Raw genomic sequence first — 24,311 nt, 5'->3', positions numbered from 1 at the left:
GATATATTCCATTTCATGGGTAGCATAAGAATGTCTGCGACAAAAATGGAGGGGTCGTCCCATTCGAATATGTTCCGAGAGTCAGGCGGCATTATCCGCACTAAACAGGAACGACATATCAAGCCAGTTGGTGTGGAGTTGTCATCAGGTGTTAAGTCCTTGAGGGTTTAACGTGAGCACCTGTCTGGACGACTTAATCCCACGGTCTTATTAAGACCCGGATTGATTTTGTGACCACAATCAGAGCCCCGCTGAGACAAGCAACAACGGTATCAGTCTATACCAAGTGCATGGCTTAGCATTCATACTGGTGGATGCAAGACATACCTAAATCTCTACCGAACTAAGGAGTACGGCACCCGTGTTGATACGCAACACCACGTCGAGGCCCGAAGGTCTCTTCTCGCTTGAGCATAACCACAACCACCATGAAACTCCCACTAGGGGGGCCAACCGCAAATAACCGAGCTGTCCTCACATACAACAGAAGTTCACCCGAAGTATGAGAGTCCAGGGGCTATCCCGGCTCCCATGGTACCAGTATACCCCTGGTAAGGTTTCGTGACCAAATTGCCACTTCAGATGAGTCCCCGTGCAAATTGGGGTCTGATCGCCCTAATTAGGCCTTTGGAGCATTCGCCTACTGCATCACGGCCGGCAAGCCAAAGTGAGTACAGCGTCTCCCGGTGCCACCACTATGGAGGTTCTCCTCGGCCACTTGGTTTTGGTTTGGCCGACAGGGTTGGCGCCCCCTCTTCCTCACCGCCACCTCTGAGCACCTGTCGTCAGGTGTTGCTAACACATGGCCGACTGAACGAAACAGTCCTGTTGTGGGTGCCTCATACATCGCTGGTAATGAGAAGGCTTGCAGGCTGGATTGCCAAGGGTCTGGGTCCACAGTGGTGGGGCCAGAACCAGCTTTTGGAATCCGGCCATAAACTTTGAAGTCCTCTCTGAAGGGTGAAATTGCAAGCATTCACGCAGCCGTGTGGAGAAATTTGAACTCTTGCCGGCATTCGAAAATCCTTGTGAAAAAACCTGGGGTCGCCAGAGCGGCATTTTTGTTGTCCCTTAAGAAGTGGGACATAAAAACCCTAGTAGGGCTTTTAACGGGACACTGCTCCTTAAACTACTATATGGAAAAGATTGGGGTGTGGTTTCGGCTATGTGCAGCCAATGTGAGGAGGAGGAGATGCCCCTGTACTTTTTATGCAGCTGCCCGGCTTCCTTGGATCTCACACGAAGACACCTTTGAAACGTTTTCTTCAATGGGAAATCTGCACACCCTCTGCCTCTGGGGAATATTCTCAGATTCGCTAAAGCCTGCGAACGCCGTAGGCGGGAAGCCATTGAATAGGCGATTTACGGAAGAGTACAATGGGCCTAACAATGGCCTGAGTGCTCAAAGCCGTGGCACCTCCTAGTAAACTACACTAAGTAACTAAGTTCACAAAACAAAAAAAAAACTAATCAATTAGGTTTGTATATGTATATTTTCGTTCTTCAAAAACATTGCAATTTTTACTTTATTCCTGACAGAAGTATAAACGAATTAAGCCATGAACAATAATCAGTTTTAACGAGAGATTCCGAAAGTAAGCCGTTTTGACTTATTTAAAACTTGCAGCAACATAAAATACGTCCGTTTGATGAACAATTTTTCTCCAGTGTAGTTTTAATATCGGAGAATCTTTGTTTGTACGCAGTTAGCGTCTGCAGAATTATTGCTGGCAACATTTATATTCGGAAATAATTATTAATGAACAAAGTTAAATTGAATAAATACTTAATAACCGATTCCCTAGTTTATAAAATTGTCTATTGTTAAATAATTTGAATTCTAACAGATAAAAGTGTGTTACACTCGTTCAACAACAACTCCTGGTCCGCCGACATTCGTCTCTAGATATGAAAACCCAGCATTTTCCAAATCCGAGCAAAGCGTTTTGAATGACTCCATTTCTTTATAAGAATCTGGCAATAAAATCAGTGCGTAACCACCTCCTCCAGCTCCAGTGATTTTGCTTGAATATCCATTGGCTAGCGCTATACTGAATATGTTCTCTAATTTAGGGTGAGATACTCCGATACCTTTCAGCAGGTCATTGTTGATTTGAAATAGTTTCTATGGGGAATAAAATTATAAGTGAGAAACGAAGGGTTGTCTTATCACAAGAGTATAAATTACCTTTAATTTCTCAAAGCTGCAATTACTATCAACGGAATCTGATGCGTACAGATCGGCAGCATGATTGGCAACTTCCTCCATTGCGCTCAACATGTGATCAACGATCGAAGGAAATTCTTGCTTCAACTCTGCTACTTGTTTTACCAATTTTATTGTGCTTCGACTAACTTTACTATCGACTAATAAAATGTTTATTTTCCTCTTTATGTCTACATGCTCGATGGGCTTCAGTTTGGTGAATTTGACAATGCTTCCGAAAGTGCAAACTGTGTTATCCACTCCCGATGGAGTTCCATGCATGATTTTTTCGGATTCGAACGCCCAGTTTGATATTGTGTTCTTATCTTCTGGTGATAAATCTAGACTCAAATCGCCTACAGATCTGCACCTACAAGAAAGTGCGATAGTAACAGTTCTGGAAAAAAATTGAAGAAGCGCGTATCCCATACTTCGAATAAGTTATAAATGCGGCTGACAAGCAAACTCCAAATGAAGCTGAACTTCCTAGACCAGCGCCTACACTGAGTTCAGACGTGATTTTAATGCTGAATCCTGTGCTGAAATGGTTTAAAAATTTATGATCACTGGGGATCTTTAAGGGATGGGTGAGACGAGTCTCTCCACTAAGTGTTTTTCCTTATACTGTAAATATTTTTATTTATCCCCCGCATACAATTGTTTCGGAGACCACGTGCCTCCTTCCTCAGAACTAGTGCCTAATTAGTTAACTTATCTTAAACTATCCCTATTTCTATCGTAGCTTTTTAGCTCTACTAATTACGTTATAATTAGTTTTCTGATCCTACCCATATTTCCACCTACTTTTTATTTTTTCATTACCTGCTGCATACCTTTTTTACCAAGCTCGTTGCACCGTCCACGTGTCCACCGGCTATTCTTCGCCTGGTCCGACGCTGTTTGCCATGCAGCCAGTGACTGCAAACACTCACTTTGCTTGTTTAGGCTTGTGTCCTGATTTTCGTACAGACGACATGCCTCATCGGTTAGAATATCTACCGGGATCATCCCCGCAATCACGCATGCCGCCCCATAAGATATTGTTCGGTAGGCGCAACATGTTCGGAGAGCACTTAATCGATATGTAGCTTGAAGTTGTCTACGGTTTTCTCCGATTTTTATCGCCGACGCCCATACTGGTGCCGCGTATAAAAGTACAGAGCTGACGACTCGCGATAAGAGTAATCGTCGACTGTCCTTCGGGTCGCCTACATTTGGAAGCGTCCTGGCCAGTGTTGAGCTGATTGTCGCCGCTTTCTGCCCAGTAAGCTTTAGGTGGGATTTAAAGCTCAGCGACCCAGGTATTTCAGCGATGGCTGAGAATTAACAACATGCGCCCCGATGCAAATTTCAACAGTTTTCTTTTTCCGCCGCTTTGTAAAGAGCACCAACTCCGTCTTATGTTCGGCAAGCTCCAGCCTGTGGTCTTTAAACCAAGACTTGATCGTCCGTATAGTCTCGTTCGCATATATCTGTACTTCGTCGGGGTGATTGGTGTCATGACCGCTGCAACGTCATCTGCAAATCCGACGACAACAGCTTGTTTAACTACTGGAAGCCGTAAAACGCCATTATACCTTAAGTTTCATAGCAGAGGGCCCAGAACAGACCCCTGCGGAACTCCTGCCGATATTGCATACATCTTCGACTCTTCGTCCCTATCATAAAGTAGTTTCCGCTGTCGGAAGTAATCGAAGATTATATTTAATATGTATTTTGGTGTTTTTGCCGCGATGAGCGCTTCGATGATATTGTTCCATCTTGCAGAATTGAACGCGTTCTTGATGTCAAGAGTCACCAGTGCGCAGCATTTTCCTTCGTCGTAGGCTTTTCTGGCTAGTTCAAAAACCAGTTTGGTATCATCAACCGCCGAACGAGCCTTGCGGAAGCCAAACTGCCTATTCGATAAATAACCTCCACTATCAATTAATGGATATAACTGGTTATAGATTACCGGCTCGAGGACCTTGCCTATTGTATTCAGAAGACAGAAGACAGGATGTTCACCTATCGGTTTACCTGTCTTTGGGATCAATACAAGCTTTTGTATTTTCCACTCTGCGGGGAAGGACCCTTCTTTTAGGCATGCTTGGTACCATTCTCATTGCCAATTTCAGCGCCTTATTGGGGATTCGATCCATCCCGGGGGCTGTGGCATCCCGGACGCTTTTCGCTGCTTCCAAGACTTCGTCTGTGGTTACTGGATGGATGCCTTTGGCGCTCATTGGTATCATTGGGAAAATTGTTTCCGGATGTTTGGGGAACAATGTCGAAACTATCTCCCACAATAATATGGGGCATATAATAGAAGGGAACACCATTGACAAAAGAGCGCTTCAAAAAGGAAATAACTTACATACAACACAGTGGTGAAAAATGGATATGGTAGGGAGGAAATAGACAGTATATTATGTAAAAAACAAAGTAGAATAAATAGGGACCAACCATATAGAGGCAGCTTCATTATTTTTTTCAGATTTTTCGATTGGGTAGTTTCTGAGAATGGATCCGTTAAAGAAATCATCACTTTCCACCCCTCCCACTCCCCGCCTTTCTAATAAATCTCAAAACTAAGGCTGGCTTCGAAAAGTACTAATTGAGACCTTTCATTTGATACGCCACATGACTACATTCGGTGAAAAAAATTTGCACACCCCCCTTTTACATGTATGGGGACCCCCCTTCCCCCTCACTGCATGTCTGGGGGTCCACAGTTCCAATCTTCTCACGAAATTTCGTGCTAATCGGTATAGACGTTTCTGAGAAAGGCGCGTGTGACAGATCTCCCATCAGGCGCGACCCCAGCTGGCGGGTTGGGGCATACCTATTGATGTGTAAACATGTGTTCATGCACTTTTCTTTTCTGACTGTGCATGGGCTAGTGTTTGCTCATCTCTGGTGCGTGGACCCAAATGGCTATGGGAAGGACACCCAGAAAATAAAAACCAACATGGACGATTTGAGAAGGAGCAAACTTACGGTGCAGGGGTCCGGAACCCCAGTACCGGCGACTTTTGGGAGTGAGCAAGCGGGCTCCCGGCCGTGGATATCCCTCGACCGCAGTGCCTCGATGGTGGACAACTTGGCCACCGTTGCATCTAATACTACAAGTGTTTTAGATTTGGAGAAGGAGGTGTTCAAACGAAGCACAATTCTGCCAAGAACACCAATTGCAAAGGCAAAGAGTGATGGGCTAAAAGGAGATAGCTGGCCAAAAAAGGCGATTTCGATACCCATCGGATTTGATTAAGAGGTACTCCAGCAAGCAGCAAATTGTTTCATTCAGGAGAAGCTCATTACCATCTCCTCCAATATCAAAGCCGGCAAAAGAGAAAGCTCAGCAACTGAAAAAGGTGAAGAAGTCAGTAAAAGGAGTAATCTGGCCAGGACTCACCGAGCTTCGGACTAAAATAGTTGAGCTGTCCGAATTCATCAAGGACAAGCACAACGTGCACCAAGCCATTAAAAATATGGTGAGAGCCATCAGGGTGCTTTATAATAGGTCACAGGAAGAAATAAGAAAGCCTAAGCAAAAGCCGGACATCCCAGCCTCAACAGTGTCACAGGCGACTCAAGTGACACTCAAGGACAAAGTCATCGACCTTCGCTCAAGTAAAAGAGTGCGAGACAAGGGGGGAACAGGCCCCAAAAAGGAAAAAAGGGGTCTTGACCAGTCCAACAAACGGAACTAAAAGTTCAGAAGGGCCTAAAGTACCAAAAGTAGGAAAGTCGGCTAGTGAACCGAAACCGAGAGAAAATAAGAACGATGGTTGGACTAATAAAATAATGAATAAAAAAAGAAATAAGAACCACAGGTGTACAATGATGTGCTTAACCTTCCGGTTCCGGAGGAGGCCACGGAGGTGGGTTACGCCGATGACATAGCACTGATTGTGGTCGCAAAGCATCTCGAGGATGCTGAGTTGTATTCAAGCGAAGCAATCAGTGTTGTTAAGGCTTGGCTGGAGAGTCCTGGACTGGCACTCGCGGAGGAAAAGACGGAAGCGGTCCTCATCACTAAGCGTCGCAAAAGAAATTACGCCTGCGTCAGAATCGGGAATCGTATCATCACTTCCAAGCCGGCCATCAAATACTTGGGGGTGATGATAGACGGAAAACTCAATTTTAAGCAGCACAGAGCATACTTCTAAAAAAGCATCCACTACGAGTATGGCTCTGGCAAGGATGATGCCGAACGTAGGAAGACCACGGCATACTTGCAGGCTGCTCATAGCCAGGGTGGTGAGTTCTATCATGCTGTATTCAGTCCCAGTTTGGGGAAACGCGCTGCAGGTTTTAGGCAATGCATATAAACTGAATACGGTTTACAGAAGAACAGCCTTAAGGGTGTGTTCTGCCTGCAGAACCGTTTCAGACGATGCAGCGTTCGTCATCTCGGGAATGATGCCAATTGGCATCCTGGCAACCGAAATGATTAAATTAAATTAAATTGGACACCTCGCCTAATTGTCCAAACTGCGCGGTCCCAGAGGACCCAGCGCACGTTTTCATCCATTGTCCTAGGTTCGTGGAAGAAAGGAGGAACCTAGAGGAAACTCTAGGTGAAGCGCTATCACCGGAAGGGAATGGAGAATGGTAGCCTGTCAGGAAGACTGGGATGCGATCAATTCCATGACCGCTGTAATCCAAGATGGAGAACCACGATGGACAATGTGGATGTTATGAAGCGGGTGCGGAAACCCCACCTTTTAGATGCAACCGAAAGCATATATATCATCAAAGAAGGGAGGCAAGTAACCGTAAATCACGATGAAGGAAACTGTGCAACGACCCTGGTAAAAAAGATATGCAGCAAGTAATAAAAAAATAAAAAGTAGGGGGAAATATGGGTAGGATCAGAAAACTAATTATAACGTAATTAGTAGAGCTAAAAAGCTACGATAGAAATAGGGGTAGTTTAAGATAGGTTAACTAATTAGGTACTAGCACTGAGGATGGAGACACGTGCTCTCCGGAACAATTGTATGCGGGGGAAAAAATAAAAATATTAACAGTATAAGGAAAAACACTTAGTTCTTTTCTTAACTTATATACCAACTGTAGAAAAAAAAAGTGGACATTAATTTCAAGTTAATCTTACCTTATTGACTTGATTTTGTTTTGTGACAGTATCCCACACAACAAATACAAAGTAGAAGTCAGCCCTTTCCTACCCTGATCTGTTAGATTATCCGGGATGAGACATTTAAAGAAACTTTCAATCTTGTCTGATGAATCCAAATTATTTTCATTTCCACTAAATTGTTCAAGCACTTTATTCACTTCTAGCACCGCAAACTTATGCTGAACGCTGATGCTTGTGTAGTCTAAGTCTATAGAGTCATGGCTTTGCTCCTTTCAAAACATAAGAACAGAAAATAAAATTTAAACTCGACACAAAAAAAATAACAAATGCACAAAATTACTCTGAAAATTAATGAATTCCGTGCACCAACTGCGCCAGCAACTGCAGGTTTTCCATAAACAACCGAGTGTTCTCCGTGTAGAATCACTTTCCCTGGAGCAGAAACTTTAAACGCTAACTGAATTCTCGCCATCTTCTTTATGAAACTTCTACACTTATTGGAAAGCAAATGAAGACAGAATAGTTTTGTGTAAATTTTCTTTGAAAAATAATTTATTTGATCTTTATGCTAAATCATTAATCTCCAAATTAGATAGAAAAGATATTTGTTCAGTTGGTTGGTTGCTCGGCCCACTGTTTCGGTGTAAAGGTTTTCTGCGAAAATGCGTGTATAGTTTTCAACTCTTCGGACAGTGCTGAATTTACGAGCCTAAGAGAAATAATTTGATGCGATATACATATTTACTAACTGATTTGCTTTGTGAGATATCTTAAGTGATAAGATTAATGTTGGAAATCTTCTTACCTGTGCCTCTGTATCAGTGTTTTGCCTTCAAACTGGGGAGATACCACTAAAGCACTGAATTTTCCACCGCAACCATCTGATTCGTCGATCACTTCCTAGAAAGCCAACAAAACATACAGAATAAGGGCATGATGTGAATAAATATGCATAAATAATATTGTAATGTTGTATTGTATTCGTGATCTCAGTTGAGCTAAATAAAACATGAGATGCTGAGCTGCGGTCACTTTCTCTAGCTATTCACTGAATGATTCGCATGTTTGGTGTAGAGTGAGACTGAACATAGCCCAGTTGAAATATTTATGATGATAAGATAAATAACTTTTTTGATCGGCGCTCATTTACGATAGTTTCTGTAAAGCTGATAAATGCAAAAGATAAACGTAAATAGTTCTAGTAAAAATTACACTTTATAATATTAAAAATATTTATCGCGTGAAGAAGCCTCTTGAATGTCAGCTGATAAAACACAATTTTATTGTAAGGGCATTCTGGAAGCGCGATTGCCGATATCAAGGCAGGGTCTGTCGAAACAGAGCCTATCTTCAAAAGTTACATCGCGGTCTTGGATGGAGCGCTGGTATCATGGGAGAGTAGCACATCGAATTGCATTTGCTAACATTTTGTTGGGTACCAGCACTGTAGAGGCAGACATCCTATTGGCGAGCTACAGAGAAAAGGAGCTTCAGGTCCTCGTTGTAAAGCAAGCATGGGACAATGAGAATGGAAGGATCTAGCTGGTCCGCACGCGGGCGAGCGCGTAATCAGGGTCAAGAGACTCAGCTTGTTGCCGCCGTCAACGCAGCAATTTCTTAAGATGCTCTTGTCACAGTCCATCGAACAGTTGGGCCTACAACGTGGGCGCTCGATTCTTTACCTTCAGTAGGGTTATAGTCGATCAGCTAAACCGACTTTAGACGAAATTACGGGTTTTTTGCTGCTACCATACAACGTTTGGTGTTAGAGGTCAGCATGGTAGACAGCCATGTGTGTGTGTACATACTGGGTTACCGCAGTAATCCCACCACCGAAAAACTGAAAGCCTGCGGTGGTTGCGTCTGGCGCTCTCCCTAACGAAAACCCCATGTACATCACGGATCGCGCCACAGAAATCCGTTTCCTCATTGACACCGAATTTGTTGCCTCCATTTTATCGAGACGTCTTGAAGCGGGGCGATTGGCTAGGGACGAGCTCGTTCTTACAGCTGCAAAAGCGATTGTGACTTTTGTTCTTTGGTGGAACTTCATCATTGCGGACGTAAGCACCGCCATCGTCGGAGCTGACGTGCTAAGGCATCATGGCCTTGTCCCAGATGGCCCCGGCCGCGGAGCTCTCCATTAACTGTGCCAAGTGTCACCTTGGGAAGAACGCAGTTACCTTCGCTGGATACCAGGTCGACGCAAATATCGGGCGCCCTGGGCCGCCCAAAACCCAAGGAATAGCTGACTTCGAAAGGCCAGTTGATTCTTCTCATTTACGGCGTTTTCTCGGCATATTCAACTTTTATCGACGTTGCATCCCGAACGCGGCCGACATTCAATCGGCAAAGCTGGGCAACTTCGTAGCTCCGGATGGCCGTTTCAACTAAGTGTGAACTTGATCAAGCTGCCACTGTCACAAGGTTTTCAACATTGTCTTACAATCATCCATTGCTATACCTACTGGCCCTATGCAATCTCATTGCCGAAGATGCGATACCACACCGTTTCCGAGCCCTCTTGGACGGTTGAATCGAATTGAATTGAATTTTCGAAACGCCAACGGCAATCACCTCTGATCAGAGTCCGCAGTTTGAAGCCGACCTTTTCTCAGAGCTTGCTCGTTTCATGGGCGCCACCCGCATTCATACGACATCCTACAATCTTGAGGCCCGGTATGGTAGAACGCATGCATCGAAAGCTCAAGGTCACGCTTAAATGCTCGCCGGAAACACCATAACAATAGGCCCTACCGGCTGCTCTTTTAGGCTTACGCATGATTTACAAAAAGGACCTCCAAGCCTCACCGGCAGAAATGGACCAGAAGCGCAAGCTGAAGAGGAAAGGCTTATTAAAAAATGCGCGGCAGTTGTCAAGCACATTTGATCTGCGACGTTCCTGCAGAAAAACGTCATCGGGCTAATGGAACTGAAGGAGCTCCTGGAGAGGATTTCATATTAGAGGCGGACATGGAAAGTAAGAGAAAATCCGCAGGAATCAGAAACAACCGCGCTTCCCGGCGAGAACACTACGAGCACAAAACGGATCGCTGACAGCCCATTGCTGAGCGAACTTGGAAAAAAGCGAAAGGAGGAGACTTCACTCAGATACTCTCCACGGCTCAAAAGAAGAAGGCGAAGAGGCACAAGAGATAACAACACGTCCATCAGAAAAACCTGTGTTCTCTGGAAATCGAGGTAGAGGAGGCCATCAAACGGAATTGTCCGTAGGTAACCAACATCCGGATTGGTATCACCTCTGCGAAGTCCCGAGGCCAAAAACTCGCTGTGGTGGAAGTTGCCGAGCAATCCGCGAGGAAGCTTCGAAACAGCGGGAAAATAAGAATTGGTTTGGTAGTGTGTAGGATACGAATCCGGGCTGCCCCAACCAAATGTTACAGATGTTTGGATTATGGGCACACCTCTGCAAACTGTCGGGGACCTGACAGAAGGGCAACATGCCGTAAATGCGGTCAGGTAGGCCATAGAGCGAACACCTGCAATGAAAGGAAAGCTGCGTTCTATGCAGGGACCGTGGCGCAACTGATAAGAACGTTGCGCACACTGCGGGCTCGGGGCGGTGTCCAGTTTTCAGAGTAGAATTGGAAAGAGCTAGGGCACGGTCAACATGGTTTGCATCCTACAAATTAATATGCACCGGAGTGCAACCGCTCACGAATTGCTAGCGCAGTTTGTTGCGGAGACCAAAGCTGGTTTAGCACTGAACAGTGAGCAGTACCAAAACAAGGGCCCAGTTTCATGGCACCCTGACATATCAAGTACCGCTGCCATCTGGGTTCGGTACGGCACCCTCCTTAGGGTTCTTACCCAAGGCCGAGGGGACGGCTTTGTCTGGATTCGGTGTTCAGGGATAACGTTTTTTAGTGTCTATCTTACGCCGAATCAGACGATGTCGGACTTTCGACAGAAGCTTGATGCTTTGGAGGACGCTATCTAAAGCACAGATGGTCGGATCCTGATCGGAGGTGACTTCAATGCTAGGGCACTTGAATGGGGCATGCCTCACACAGACTTCAGAGAGAAACGAATTCTGGAAATGGCGGTGAGAACAGGTAGTTCTAAACATCGGATTCACCCCAACGTTCCGGCGCCCAGGCTGCGAAGAAGGCATTCCAGACGTAACCTTCGCGTTGGAATCACTGGTGTCGGTGGTGCACGGGTGGCTAGTTCTGAAAGACTTCTCGGCAAGCAACTACCAATACATTGCCTTCGAAGTGGCGGACACAAACTCTCGGTGTGCGCCACCCCGGCGATTTGTCTGTGCATGAAACATCGCGAAACTGAACACCGGGAGGGCCGCGCTGAAGGGTACTCCTGGGGGCGGTGGCGCCGCAGCTGACACTGTAGTAAATTCAGTTATGAACCTGAAGACGACGACCTGCGGAGCCTCCATTCCCAGGAGGGCATCGAGGCGTGGCAAATCTTCCATGTATTGGGGGACAGTGGAAATTGTAGACCTCCGGAAGGAGTGTTACTGACTCCGAAGCTTAACACAACGTCTAAGCGACCGGGAAGAGGCATGTACCATAATGACGGAGTACAAATCAACCAAAAGGAGACTCCGCAGCGCAATAAACAAGAGCAAAGTTCGCTGCTGGCAAGATCCGTGGGGACTTGGTTACAAACTGGTAACCTGAAAAATCGGGGCTCTGCGGCAACCCTGTTCACTTAAGACCGAGCAATGCGCTCCATTGTAAAGGCACTATTCCCTGCGCACTCCATATGGGATGATAACGTCGGCGCGGAGACCGCAGAGGACTGTCCACTTTTCTCTATAAAAGGGTTGGAACTGGCAGTCCACACTATGAAAAACAAGAAGGTACCAGGACCCGATGGTATTCCAGCAGAGGTATACAAACTGGTATTCCAACACCGGCCAGACGTACTGCTCGGCGCATTCAACGCTTGCCTAAAAGAGGGCACTTTTCCTGCTCGTTGGAAGGCGGCGAGGCTTGCGCTGATCCATAAAGGGAAAGGCGACCCCGAGTTGCCGTCTTCATACCGCCCATTATGTATGCTTGACACTGCTGGGAAAGTGCTCGAAAAGCTCATCAGAAGTAGACTCGCTGAAACGATACCCGCTGCCGGAGATTTATCTCCTTGGCAGTTTGGTTTTAGAGCAGGGAGACCCACAGTTGATGCTGTCATGCAAGTCATGGACGCCGTTCGACGAACGGAGGCACATAGCCGCCAAACTCGACGAGTGGTGCTCCTCGTAACGCTTGACGTCAGAAACGCCTTTAATTCCGTAAGATGGAAAGACATTCTGGGGACACTAGACAATACTTTCAAAGTGCCGAACTATCTCTTACGGATAATGAGGAGCTATCTGAGAAACTGCTTCCTGCTCTATGAAACGCGAGACCTAAAAAGAGAATTCCGATCCTGCGTCACATATCGTCCGGCGAGACGATAATCAAGTCGAAATCAGTGGTAAAGTACCTCGGACTGGCTCATGGCTCAAAGATGGGATTTTTTGAGTGAATCAAAGCAGCAGCGAACAAGGTTGAAGCTAGAGTCTCGGCGTTAAGTAGGCTAATGGCAAGCTTTGGGGTCTTACGTCTAGCAGGCGACGTCTCTTGATGAATTCAACGCAGTCTGTCCTGGGTATGGGGTATGCGCTGACGCTCTTCACAAGGAGGTATATCGTAAGCGTCTCGCGCAATTACAGGGACGGGGAGCTTTGCGGGTAGCATCTGCGTACCGCACTGTCTCTGAACCGGCCATGATTGTGATCGCGGGAGTGGTCCCCGTTGCCTTTCTTCCTAAGGAGCGTCAAGCCATATACAAGCGCAAGGGAGATGAGCCAAGGGAGGTAGTTGCTCGTGAAGAACAGCATCACACTCTAGACGAATGGCGGCTCTCGTGGCAAATTGAAACTAGAGGCAAATGCATTGTGCGGCTCATGGGTAACTTAGGTGCGTGGCTGAATAGAAAGCATGGTGAGACTGACTATTTCCTTACCAAATTTAAGTGGGCATGGAAGTTTTCTGTCTTACCTGCACAAGATTGGAAAGGCGCGATCTCTGGATTGTGTGTTTCGCGATGGAGTTGTAGACGACGCCCACCACACTTTTTTTTTATTGTGGAAGGTGGGATGGGGTTCATCAGCAGCTCTATTTAAATACAGGGGATCTCTCTCCAGACAACATTGTCGAAGAGATGCTGAGGAGTGCTGACAGGTGGAGCCGTGTTGCCCATTACGATCGGGCCCTTCTCGTTGCTTAGAAGATAGAGCTCGACCGGTGGAGATCCGGATGGCAGGGAGTTCCTTGAACTGACAGTTCCCTTCCTCTTCTCACCTCCCGTTGGTGAAAGGAATTCCCTAATTTGAAGGCTTCGCAAGGCGGGAGAGTTCGGGTACTAGCCCGAAGTAATGTGACAAACGGTTCCAGACTAGCTCCCTGAAGATGGGGAGGTGTTTAGGTGGTAGTCCGACGACGTGCCGAACCAGGAGTCCAACACTGTGTGCGTAAATACATTCACCTACCCTGCCCAAAAAAAAAACGATAATGAAAAACGATTTGTAATTGAATCAAAACAATGTATTCCTAAACAATTGTCTACAATTGAAATAGCAATAGAACCCTAGGAAGTGAACACAACAATAAGCGGAAATTGCCAATGAAAACAAATGAGGCAAATTGTCTGGCGGTTTCACGTACAAATAACACAACACGAGGCCGGTAGCAATCAAAATCGAAAGCATAAAACTGAATTTAAGGAGATGCTTGCTGAAGCCGGCATTTGGCTTTGGTTTGGACTCTCCGTAAATGCTTGAAATGATGTACAAAATGCTACCGTAAACTACCATCGTGCTCACAAACGCTACCACGAGCCTATCCTTCTCAAGTAAGGGGAACATACTGAAAACCGATATGAGAGCAAACCACTGCGATGCCAACGTCTCGACTGTTGTAAGGAGAAGAACTGGGAGAGCAACAAGCAGGATCGATTTCTCGTGGACCTAAAAAAGACATCAGATCAGATTCATGAATGAAACCCCTTTGTCGCCTGCTACTCACTTGAAATGAGAACAGGAAGAATGCCAGCGATGTGTTGATCAGGGAGTAAAGGAAATTCACTTTGCTCGGCTTGAAAAACAAATGGACGCAGCTAGGGAAGGCCGCCAAAAGTGTGGTGCCCAGGCAGATTAGTGCCATGACTTCATTGGTGAATTTTTCTCTGCAATTGAATTCAGTGAGTTTTCGCGTTTTGACAAAATGTTTTGCGACTTACTTGAGCTTTACAACCACATTGAAAACGCACCAGAAATTAGCAACTTTGTCCTCAAAGACGCCTCGAGCCAGAGGGAAGATCCGACGAACGACTGCGAGAAAGGAGTCAAAGGAACAGATCCAAGGAGCCCATAATATGGCAAACGTGATGATAACTACGAAACCCAATTGTATCAGGCTCGCAATCTTCCCAGTGAAACTGTAAAAGGTAAAGATCAGCCGACGGACTTTGGATGACTTTTCGAAAGCGATACCTTTGACGCTTCCCACTGAAGCACTCTCTCAGTAAATACACGAAAAAGGGCAGGGCGTGATACAGTTCCATTTGCTTGTAGTTCAACGCCAAACAGAACATGATTGCGGCGATAACGTTCTGGTCTGTAATGATGAACGCAACTGCCAGAAGCATGAAGCCTAGCGAGATATTATTGTATTGGAAGTGCCCGTTGTCGATTAGAATCTGCCCAGGGTAAATCAGGGCAAGAAGGGTGGAAATGAACGCGATGTTCTCGCTGGACGCACTCGCCCTTTTCCACACAAGCCTCGAGACTGCTCGCATTACAAACAACACTGCTGGGATGTAGATCAACAGATCTGCAACCAGAACGCTCCATCGCATGAAGTATTTGTGTTCCGGCGTGGATATACCACGCGATTCATGCAGTTCCACGTAGGAGCTATTTACTTTTCGAGCCGCAAGTCCAACCACAAGACTATGGTACGCTGTCAAGGGTGGGTAGTCGAGGCCCCAGTACATCAGGTCATTGTCCGATGTGTTCCGGTACCATTCTCTGATTGGGAGGTTCACGGTCACTTCTTGCCAGTGACGTTGCGCTTCATAATCGCCATACATGGGAGGGACACCCTCGCCGGAATGCCCGTGCATGGAAATGGCAGATCGGAGGAAAAGCGCCAACAGAACGGTGCCTCCGTAGGCGAATGATTTTTCAGAGATTGCCATGTTGGCAGTCGGGAATTGTTTGGTGGGTTAGCGGGAATCTGAGTGTTAATAGAAATCCCAGGGCTTTAGTTATGAGAATGGAACTTACTTTAAAACAAGAAAACACCGGACCAGAGACACGAATCACCGATTTTGACACATACCAAATCGACGTCATATGACGAGTTTTTGTACTAGACGGGACAGAAGATCTGTCACTTCACGCCATATCCTTATCAGAATGAATTCTTAAGACAAACTTTTTAAAATTCGGCTTTTTATACAATATTGCTAATGCTAAAATTGCCCTACATCGCAGGGACACCAGCTAACAAATGGTCGGAACTTAAAAACAAGTCGCATCAATGCTTTAAACAACAAATGAAAGGGCCATGCACGAATACTCCATCGGGACTCACCACATGTGTTGCCTCCAGCTTTTCTGTTAGTTTCTGCTTAAGATAATCCTCTGTGTAGCTCGTCATTTCGATCAGCCTCCTCCAATAAATGCAACTAACTAAAATGTGGGAATAATTCAACAAATTGTAGCACTTCGAGCGGCGGAACGTTGTTCTCCTGAAATGTCAATGTCAAACTTGATTCAAATAGCGAAGATGGGGTACTAGGGGCTAGAAGAAAACTGTACTAATACACGACTGAAACTAAACATGAATGAGTAGTTTTAGAATTTCACTCCATAAATGAGTGAATTGTCTGAACAATTGAAGGAGCAACGAAAGCTTACTAGGAAAAGGTCTTTAAAAACTTTGTAATTTATTGCTGAAAAATCTGTGCCGTTATAATTATAGTTAAAAATGGTAGTTAATTCACTACTTATCAAATTGGCGGTGCATCTATTTTATATATCAGTCTATTAAGCATGGTATGCTTGAGCCGCTTAAGATTAATATTCGCTTACGTTGACTTAAAGCGGCGTTTTGAATGTTGGCATCATCTACGCCTTCGGTTAGTTTGTCGCCCTCATGAATGTCAGTGGCTTTATCCTCTTTTGTGTTTTTCTAATTATTATATTTTCCTTACATAATTTATTTTGATTGTTTAGCCATTTAGCCAACTTCGTTAACTTTCCTTTCTAAATATCAATTCAATCTCCAAAAACTTTCTCTTTATAATCAATTCAATTTCTATTTAAAATTACTGCAATACCATTAACTTCTTAAGATGTGTGAGCACTGTGCTCGCTCGCGGTTATCTTCTCGAATCGATTCGGTTTTCGGGCCTAGCCACGCGGTCTAGTTCAGGCTGTCGCGTCGCATCACTCACCATTTTAGCGGCTGAACCCGATCTCGAGATGAAAAAATGCTTTCCCCGCTCAAGCACACTATATGGGGCTTCATAAGGCGGTTGCAGCGGCTTCCAGACGGCATCTGTCCTGACCAGGACGTGCGTACATTCATTGAGTTCTTTGGGTGCGCTGGCAATCGCGCATGCGTGACGGTTGGGTGGTGCCGGTTTGATTCTTTTTAAGTTTTCTCTCAGCAGACGCCCAATCTTGAGTCTGTGAGACTCAATCTTCTGTCAAAGACTGGGTCGCTCGGGAGCCTCAGGCTCTCCCCTTATACCAGCTCCGCGGCGCTGGCAGCAAACTTTTCCCGGCTAGCTATTCGGAGGCCAAGTAGGACGAGAAGTAAGACCTGCGTCCAGGACGCATCGTCGCGGGCTATGATGGTGGATTTCAGCGTCCGGTGCCAACGTTTTAGCATCCCATTGAATTGTGGGTGGTATGCAGTGATCCTATGGCATCTGAATCCCAGGAGTTTGCCTAGCTTCGAGAAAAGGGTGGTCTCAAACTGCATTCCCTGATCAGTGATTATCACTGCCGGGACTCCAAAGCGCGTGATCCACTCTCGACGAGGGTTTCGGCACAAGATTGTTCTGTAATGTCAGCCAGAGGTATTGTATCAGGCCACTGCGTGAGCCTGTCGATGATTGTGAGGCAAAGGGCCTATGAGGTCGAAATGGATCGTCTGGAACCGCTTGGTCGTTCGAGGGAATGAGCCTACTTCTTTTCTTACATGCCTGGTGACCTTACAGTTTTGGCACGCGATGCACCCTCTGGCCCAGGAGCTGATGTCCTTGTTCTTAGCGGGCTAGAAGTATTTTCCGTTAATCAACCGACTCATTGTCCTGATGCCTGGGTGCGCCAAATCGTGAACTGCATAGAACACTTCCTTGCGAAAAGTGGCCGGGATGTATGACCGAGGTCCCTTCTCCGAGCCTTCGCAGAAAATAGTGAGGTTTGAGCCGAAATTTATATTTGGGGTTGGACTTGAAGCTTTGAAGTACTGCGTCATCTTCTTGTACCTTGCCGATAGCCGGAAAGTCGACTGAGGCGAGGATGTTTGCTTCGGAGATACGTGACAAAGCGTAAGCAACTATGTTGTCCTTGTCGGAAACGTGCTGTATGTCAGAAGTGTGCTGGCTTAGGAAGCTCAGGTGTCGAAGCTGACGAAGGGACGCTTTGTCGGGCTTTTGTTTTAAACCATACTTTGGAGGCTTGTGGTCCGTGAACACTGTGAACGGCCTACCTTCTAGGGAGAAACGGAAGTATTTGATGCTCAAGTACGCGGCGAGCAGTTCTCGATCGTAAGTGCTGTAGTTCCGTTGAGCGGAGTTCAGCTGCTTAGAGAAGAAACTCAACGGTTGCCAGAATTGATTCACCTTTTGGTGAAGGGCATCACCTACTGCGACTTCAGAGGCATCAATGAATACGGCTAGGTATGCATCTTGTTCAGGGAATGACAAGAGTGTAGCATCAACCAGCTGCTGTCGGGATTTTTCAAACGCTTGGAAAGCCTCTTCAGACCACACAATTACTCGTGCGTCCTTGGTTTTTGGGCCGCAGCTCTTTGACTGTCTTAGGACGCGAGAAGCTTGAATTGCTTGCGCCTTGTCTGGGCCGGGTTGGATTCCGTCAGGGGAATGACCGAGGAATCTCATCTGATTCTGGAGAAACTTGTATTTGTCCAAATTTAGGACTAGTCCGGTCTCAGGGAGACGTTGGAAAATGCACTCGAGATGGGCCAAATGCTCAGACACTGAGGAAGAAGCGACCAGAACATCATCCAGGTATACGAAACAGAAATCAAGGTTTCGCAGGATCGAGTGGATAAATCTTTGAAAGTCTGCGCCGCGTTGCATAGCCCAAAAGTCATCCACGTGAACTCGAAGAGTCCAAAGAGTGTGCATCTTACCGACTTTGGTATGGGCTACAGGTGATAGGCCCTAGCTAAGTCCAAGGTCGAAAAGATGCGGCAGTTTGCGAGATGGTACGCAAAGTCGTGGATGAGTGGTATGGGGTATCGGTCTGGAATGGTCTGGGCATTTAGCCTTCGGTAATCCCGGCAGGGGCGTCATTCGCCGTTTGGCATAGGGACCATATGGAGTGGTGATGGGCAACAGTTGTCTGAAGGTCTGCAGACACTCTTTTGAATTAGTTGCTCGAATTCCTTCCGTGTTATAGTCAACTTCTGAGGTGGTAGGGGACGCAACTTCGAGAAGATAGGGGAACCAGTGGTGTTAATGTGGTGCAGAACATCGTGCTGGTTTCGAGAGACTACATTCCGTAATAATCTGGCTGAACTTTTGGAGGAGTGCCCGAGCACGAGCGTGCGGAAGCCGACATCCGCTAGGATGAACCGCCACGAAAACGATCTACGCAGGCCAATACTCACATCCACTTACCTGTACCCGTAGATATTTATTTGTGAGGAGTTCCTTGCTGCGAGTTTCAAATTTTGTGGTATTAATCGGTGGTGCCGGGGCATGGGAAGAACCTAAACTTCCGCGCCGGTATCTACAAGGTAGCGTATCCTTATGTAAGCCATGGGAGTCAACGTATCGCCTGAATGCAGGCTCTATCCCTACTTGGTTGTTGAAATCTCCAAGTATGCTTTTGATATCACACTTGGGACAGGCTTCGAGGGTTCGCTCAACTGCCTCGCAGAAGGTATCTTTCTCCGACTCGGCAGTCTTCTCTGTAGGGGCGTGCATAATCTTTCGCTTCTGTTTTCAAAGCCGACGACAGCCGGTTTCATTTTTTGGCTGACTGGAAGGTATTTTTTAGGAAACTTACTGGTTGGCTACTATCATATAATATATGGTGTAGTGGCTCATCTCCAAGAAACCGGTCTCTGTCCAACGCATCTCCTGCAACGCTGTTACATCAGCTTTATATTGGGACAGGGTGTCGGCTAGCTGCTGAAAATGCGCAAATCGTTCGTCCGTCTTCGTTGCCGGGTTCGTCTTTGTAACATCTATCCAGTCCGAGGTTCCTTTTTTGGCTTCGTAACAAGTGGTTTTCCGTGTAAAGCTGTCAGCTCCACCCAACCCACAACCTGGAGGACCAGTTGGTACAATTTGTGCCGTTTTTAGGCGCGGGAGACCTGCCTTCATCTTTCTCTGCCTGCAGCTTTTCGTTAAGAAGGAGCTCCCAGATAGGGTTTGTTAGTAAAGCTGTTGGTGTTGGTTAAGCAGACGTTTCCCAGGTTTTATGCTCCATCGTGAGTGCCAATCCACGTTTCGCCCTGAGACCTTTACTATCCTTTGACCACCCAATCACCATAGTCGTTCCAATTACCTGGGATTGCACTTGGACACGTGGTTTACGTGGAAAAGGTATATTGAAGTCAAGAAGCAACAGATGACCATTGAATCAAGGAGTTTACACTGGCTCTATGCTTAAATTGGAGGATAAAATCCTTTTGTACAAGGCTGAAGACTATTTGGACATATGGGTTCCAGTTAAGGGGTTCTGCTAGAATATTTAATATAGAGTTATTTCAGCGCGCGTAATTCAGAATTCTGGGAACAATTACAGGAGCGCCTTGGTTTGTGAAAAATAACCGGCTTCACAGAGATCTTCAGATACCCACAGTCTTGCGCGAAATTACAGAATATATCAGCAAGTACATGTACAAACTGGCAACTCGACCTAACAGTTTGTTAAAAGATTTGTTGCGAAAGTCCAAAACTCGACGGTTCAAAAGGCTTTAAATATTTGAAAGAAGGATCCAATCCTATCGTAACGAGATGGTCATGACGATGGACGAGAATTGGAGCATGCTTATCAACAGCAGCTATCGGGATCGTCGTCTGCCTAGCAACTCGTGATCCTATAACTCGAAAATGCATCGTGCAGTAAAGGACCACAAGGCCCGTTGGCACAATCGTGGACAAACCGAAATTTACGATGCAGAAGACCCAGTGGCGCATAATAAAGCCACAAATTTACCACTTAGTAGCGCCGTAAGAAGCAGGAGATAAAAAATCGCCTACGACGGCACTTTGCCGCCACTGCTGTCACATTGCTTGCTTCCTCTGAGAGAGAGAATCTAAGCAACAAGCACGGCAGTAGATCATCCTCACGTAAATGAAGACTGCCGGCTGAATTCTCCGTTTGTGATTTCAAATTATCAGAATGCTTTATAAGTTCTTGATTGAATGATTGCAAAACAGCCCCAATACTACTTGTATACTTGAAATCCGCCGCGACACCCAAATTCCATTGGGTCATAGACAGATCCTTGATATGATTCATTTTGGCCTCTTTCATGTTGAAAACTTCAATTCTAATGTCGAAACACAAAAGTTTTGAAAAAAATGCCAAAATTAACCCCTACTGGAACGGCGTTATTATGTCTGCATATTTATGATTCTTTTCACAATTGTAAAATTTCGCAGAGTTTTCTCAAAAGCCGGGACTAAAATCTTACAGAACTAATATGATTTTATCGGTGGCTAGTTGATCGCTCGCCCAATGAAGTCGAAATACCAAGGAGACTTCTTCTTTTGGTCAGTTGATTCTCTAACGGCATATGCAATAAGTTCTCTATTGTCCGTATCCAGCCGTTAGGCAAAATCCATTCGATGGCATGTAATTTGGAGAAAAATACAAAGGCATTGATCAATATATATAACTATTAAGTAGGTCAGGGTTGAGGAATCTTTACCAACATCTACTACCAAACCCTACCTCCACCTCCACGTGGTGATCGCTGGGAGTTCTTTCTTTATGAAAAACTGCAGTCGCAGAAGGATGAAGGTGAGTCTCCCGCGCCTAAAAACGGGAGAAAATGTACCAAATGGTCCTCCAGGTTGTGGATTGGGTAGGGCTGACAACCCTACATGGAAAACCGATGTTAGGAAGCTACGAAAGGAGCCTCGGACAGGATGGATCTTACAACGACGAACCCGGCAACGACAACGGATTAACGATTTGCGCATTTTCTCATGAAACGTGCGCTCCCTGTATAGACCGATTGCTGCTGAGCAGCTAGTCGATACCCTGTCCCAACATAAGGCTGATGTAACAGCGTTGCAAGAGATGCGATGGGCAGGGATCGGTTTCCTGGAGAAGAGCCGCTACACCATATATTATAAAGGCCATCCAGTAAACCATGTGCTCGGAGTAGGTTTCTTAGTCAGCCAAAAAATGAAACCTGCTGTTATCGGCTTTGAAAAACGAAAGGCTATGCACTCTGCGTTTGGGAGGCAAATTTAGAAATTCAAGCCTCATAAACGTTCACGCCTCTACAGAGGAGACTGCAGAGTCGGAGAAGCATACCTTCTACGAGGCAGTTGAGCGGACCCAAATATGATATAAAAATCATACTTGGAGATTTCAACAGTCAAGTAGGGACGGAGCCCGTAGTCAGGCGATACGTCGGCTCCCATAGCTAGTTAGCAGTATCGCGCGAAATGGTTGTTGGAAGTACCTGGTTTGCACGGACAGCGGTCCACAAACGTATGTTTGGGGGGGGGGGGGGGGCTCTCCAGACGGGACCACTTTCAACTAAATTGACCACGTGTTGATCGAATGCCGCCACCTCTCAGCCTTGATGAATGTCAGAACATATAGGGAGTCAATATAGACTCGGACCTCTATCTCGTTGGCATGGTGCTCCGAGCTCGAATTACGACACCACCTACAATCCCCTTTGACAATCAGGTGAGAATGAATATTGAAGCCATACACAACACAACCCTCCGCGACACCTATAAAAGGGAATGGATGCCACAATAACCGTAGTCAGCAGAGATTCTGGAAATGAAGCATAAAGAAATGACCTTCACAACCACCTGAAGAACGTTATCATTGATACGGCCACAAAGATACTTGGCTGCAGCCGCAAAAAAAGTCAGAACGACTTGTTTGACGATGAATGTAAGCTAGCTACGGAACGGAAGAATGCCGCATACCGAGTAATGCTGCATTCTCAAAGAACGCGGGTACGCGCATCGAAATAAATTTCGAATGCTGCGAAGCCTGCCGCGCCACAGACTTATCACGAACTCCGTCGAGCGGAGAAGCGACTTCACAGACGGAAAAAGGAAACCTGGGAGAACCAAGAGGTCTGTGAACTAGAAAAGTACAGGGGGCAACCGCACCAGGCGCGGAAGTTTTACCAACAAGTCAGCAGGATAAAGTCTTATACACCTCCATGCTCAGACTGCCGAGACAAAGAGGGCAATCTGATTTAAGACATAATGGGCATATTGGAGCGATGGGTGGAGTACTTTGATGAACTACTGAACAACCAGAACATCGGCGAGTTGGAGGTCCCGCCAACTGAAGGCGACGGACAAATACTGCCACCACCAAGTATAGAAGAAACAGTCCGTGCAATTCATCGGCTAAAAAATCATAAGTCGCCAAAGGGGCTTCACTCCAGGCAAGTCAGCAACAGATCAGATTTACTCTCTGCGGGAAGCGATGGAAAAACTGTTGGAATATGAACAACAGTTGCACCATTTGTTCATCGACTTTAAAGCCGCCTATGGTTACATAGCCAGCGTAAAACTATACACGGCCATGAGAGAATTGGGTATCCAATGTGCAAGGCCAGATAAAAGCAGCAGGATCACTCTCAAGACCATTTGACATCAACAACGGTCTACGACAAGGGGATGCCCTGTCATGTATCCTCTTTAAACTGGCCCTGGAGAAAGAGATCCGTGATGCTGAGGTAAATGCAAGAGGTACGATCCTCTTTAAGTCCACCCAACTACTGGCCTATGCTGAGGATATCGACATCATGGGTAAAACCACCCGAGACGTCCAAACTGCCTTCATCCAGATCGAGTAGGCGGTAATTAAGGCAAGATCTTGGGCTGCACAATGAAGGCAAAAGAAAATATATGGTGGCAACGTCAGCACCGAAAACCAACCAATCAACAACATCAAACCGCACTGGTCAAACGGGAAGAATGAAGATAGGAGACTACAACTTTGAGACCGTTGATAATTTCTTCTATGTATGGTCGAAAATCACAACCGATAACAGCTACGACGATAAAATTCGCACACGGTTGTTGGCAGCCAACGGAGCCTATTTCAGCTTACAAAGACTGTTCTGCTCGAAACGTCTCACCATAGGGTCAAAGCTCTTACTGTACAAGACTATGATCTTGCCAGTCCTCATGTATTCCTCGGAAACTTGGGTTCTTAGCAAGAAGAATTACGAACTCTTGGCCGCGTTCGAGAGAAGAATCCTCCGAAGAATTTTTGGCCCCTCACATGAGGATGGACGATTCCGTAGCCTACACAATGACGAAATCTATGAGCGATACCATGACCGTCCGGTTCTGGATAATATATGGATGGATGGATGAGGATGATTCCACCCGGAAAGTCTATAAGGGCAATATCTATGCTAGAAAAAGAAGACGAGGCAGACCCTGCCTGAGATGGAGCGATGGCGTAGGTCGGGACGCCAGACAGCTTTTAGGGATATCGAATAGGTGGACCTCGGCGCAAAACCAGGATGTCTGGAGTTCGTTATTAAGGCTGGCCTA

General features: G+C 46.1%; 3 protein-coding genes across 3 annotated transcripts; all 3 read right to left on the bottom strand.

Annotated features, from left to right (window-relative positions):
- Nucleotides 1–1,802: 1,802 nt before the first annotated feature.
- Nucleotides 1,803–7,791, bottom strand: LOC119654506 (mevalonate kinase). The gene is made up of 5 exons (XM_038059945.1): nucleotides 7,633–7,791; nucleotides 7,308–7,561; nucleotides 2,638–2,745; nucleotides 2,189–2,576; nucleotides 1,803–2,125 (listed from the first exon to the last, which is right to left on the bottom strand). The coding sequence occupies exons 1-5, from the start codon at nucleotides 7,762–7,764 to the stop codon at nucleotides 1,859–1,861; spliced, it is 1,149 nt and encodes a 382-aa protein (XP_037915873.1). The 5' UTR covers nucleotides 7,765–7,791; the 3' UTR covers nucleotides 1,803–1,858.
- Nucleotides 7,792–7,815: 24 nt separating this feature from the next.
- On the bottom strand, nucleotides 7,816–16,069 carry LOC119654524 (bolA-like protein 2). Its single transcript, XM_038059969.1, has 3 exons — nucleotides 15,914–16,069; nucleotides 8,098–8,192; nucleotides 7,816–8,001 (listed from the first exon to the last, which is right to left on the bottom strand). Exons 1-3 carry the CDS (start codon nucleotides 15,977–15,979, stop codon nucleotides 7,902–7,904), a joined length of 261 nt encoding a protein of 86 aa, XP_037915897.1. The 5' UTR covers nucleotides 15,980–16,069; the 3' UTR covers nucleotides 7,816–7,901.
- On the bottom strand, nucleotides 13,840–15,597 carry LOC119654500 (probable dolichyl pyrophosphate Man9GlcNAc2 alpha-1,3-glucosyltransferase). Its single transcript, XM_038059932.1, has 4 exons — nucleotides 14,809–15,597; nucleotides 14,556–14,753; nucleotides 14,342–14,501; nucleotides 13,840–14,283 (listed from the first exon to the last, which is right to left on the bottom strand). The coding sequence occupies exons 1-4, from the start codon at nucleotides 15,513–15,515 to the stop codon at nucleotides 13,852–13,854; spliced, it is 1,497 nt and encodes a 498-aa protein (XP_037915860.1). The 5' UTR covers nucleotides 15,516–15,597; the 3' UTR covers nucleotides 13,840–13,851.
- Nucleotides 16,070–24,311: the final 8,242 nt, after the last annotated feature.

Source organism: Hermetia illucens, chromosome 1 (genome assembly GCF_905115235.1).
Source record: "Hermetia illucens chromosome 1, iHerIll2.2.curated.20191125, whole genome shotgun sequence".
Lineage (NCBI taxonomy): Eukaryota > Metazoa > Arthropoda > Insecta > Diptera > Stratiomyidae > Hermetia > Hermetia illucens.
The sequence above is the reverse complement of the archived record's forward strand: the minus strand, read 5'-3'. Positions and strand labels throughout refer to the sequence as shown.

What these genes read in the sequence shown, in the direction of transcription:
- LOC119654524 (XM_038059969.1), bottom strand. Translation starts at nt 15,979, where the DNA reads ATGACGAGCTACACAGAGGATTATCTTAAGCAGAAACTAACAGAAAAG. An exon ending in AGCTGGAGGCAACACATGTG is followed by an intron (nt 8,193 to 15,913) that starts GTGAGTCCCGAT and finishes TTGGCTTTCTAG; the next exon opens with GAAGTGATCGACGAATCAGA. An exon ending in ACACTGATACAGAGGCACAG is followed by an intron (nt 8,002 to 8,097) that starts GTAAGAAGATTT and finishes TATTTCTCTTAG; the next exon opens with GCTCGTAAATTCAGCACTGT.
- LOC119654500 (XM_038059932.1), bottom strand. Translation starts at nt 15,515, where the DNA reads ATGGCAATCTCTGAAAAATCATTCGCCTACGGAGGCACCGTTCTGTTG. An exon ending in AATGTGGTTGTAAAGCTCAA is followed by an intron (nt 14,502 to 14,555) that starts GTAAGTCGCAAA and finishes ATTCAATTGCAG; the next exon opens with AGAAAAATTCACCAATGAAG. An exon ending in TCTTCCTGTTCTCATTTCAA is followed by an intron (nt 14,284 to 14,341) that starts GTGAGTAGCAGG and finishes TGTCTTTTTTAG; the next exon opens with GTCCACGAGAAATCGATCCT.
- LOC119654506 (XM_038059945.1), bottom strand. Translation starts at nt 7,764, where the DNA reads ATGGCGAGAATTCAGTTAGCGTTTAAAGTTTCTGCTCCAGGGAAAGTG. An exon ending in GGAATTCATTAATTTTCAGA is followed by an intron (nt 7,562 to 7,632) that starts GTAATTTTGTGC and finishes ATGTTTTGAAAG; the next exon opens with GAGCAAAGCCATGACTCTAT. An exon ending in GCAGCTTTGAGAAATTAAAG is followed by an intron (nt 2,126 to 2,188) that starts GTAATTTATACT and finishes TATTCCCCATAG; the next exon opens with AAACTATTTCAAATCAACAA.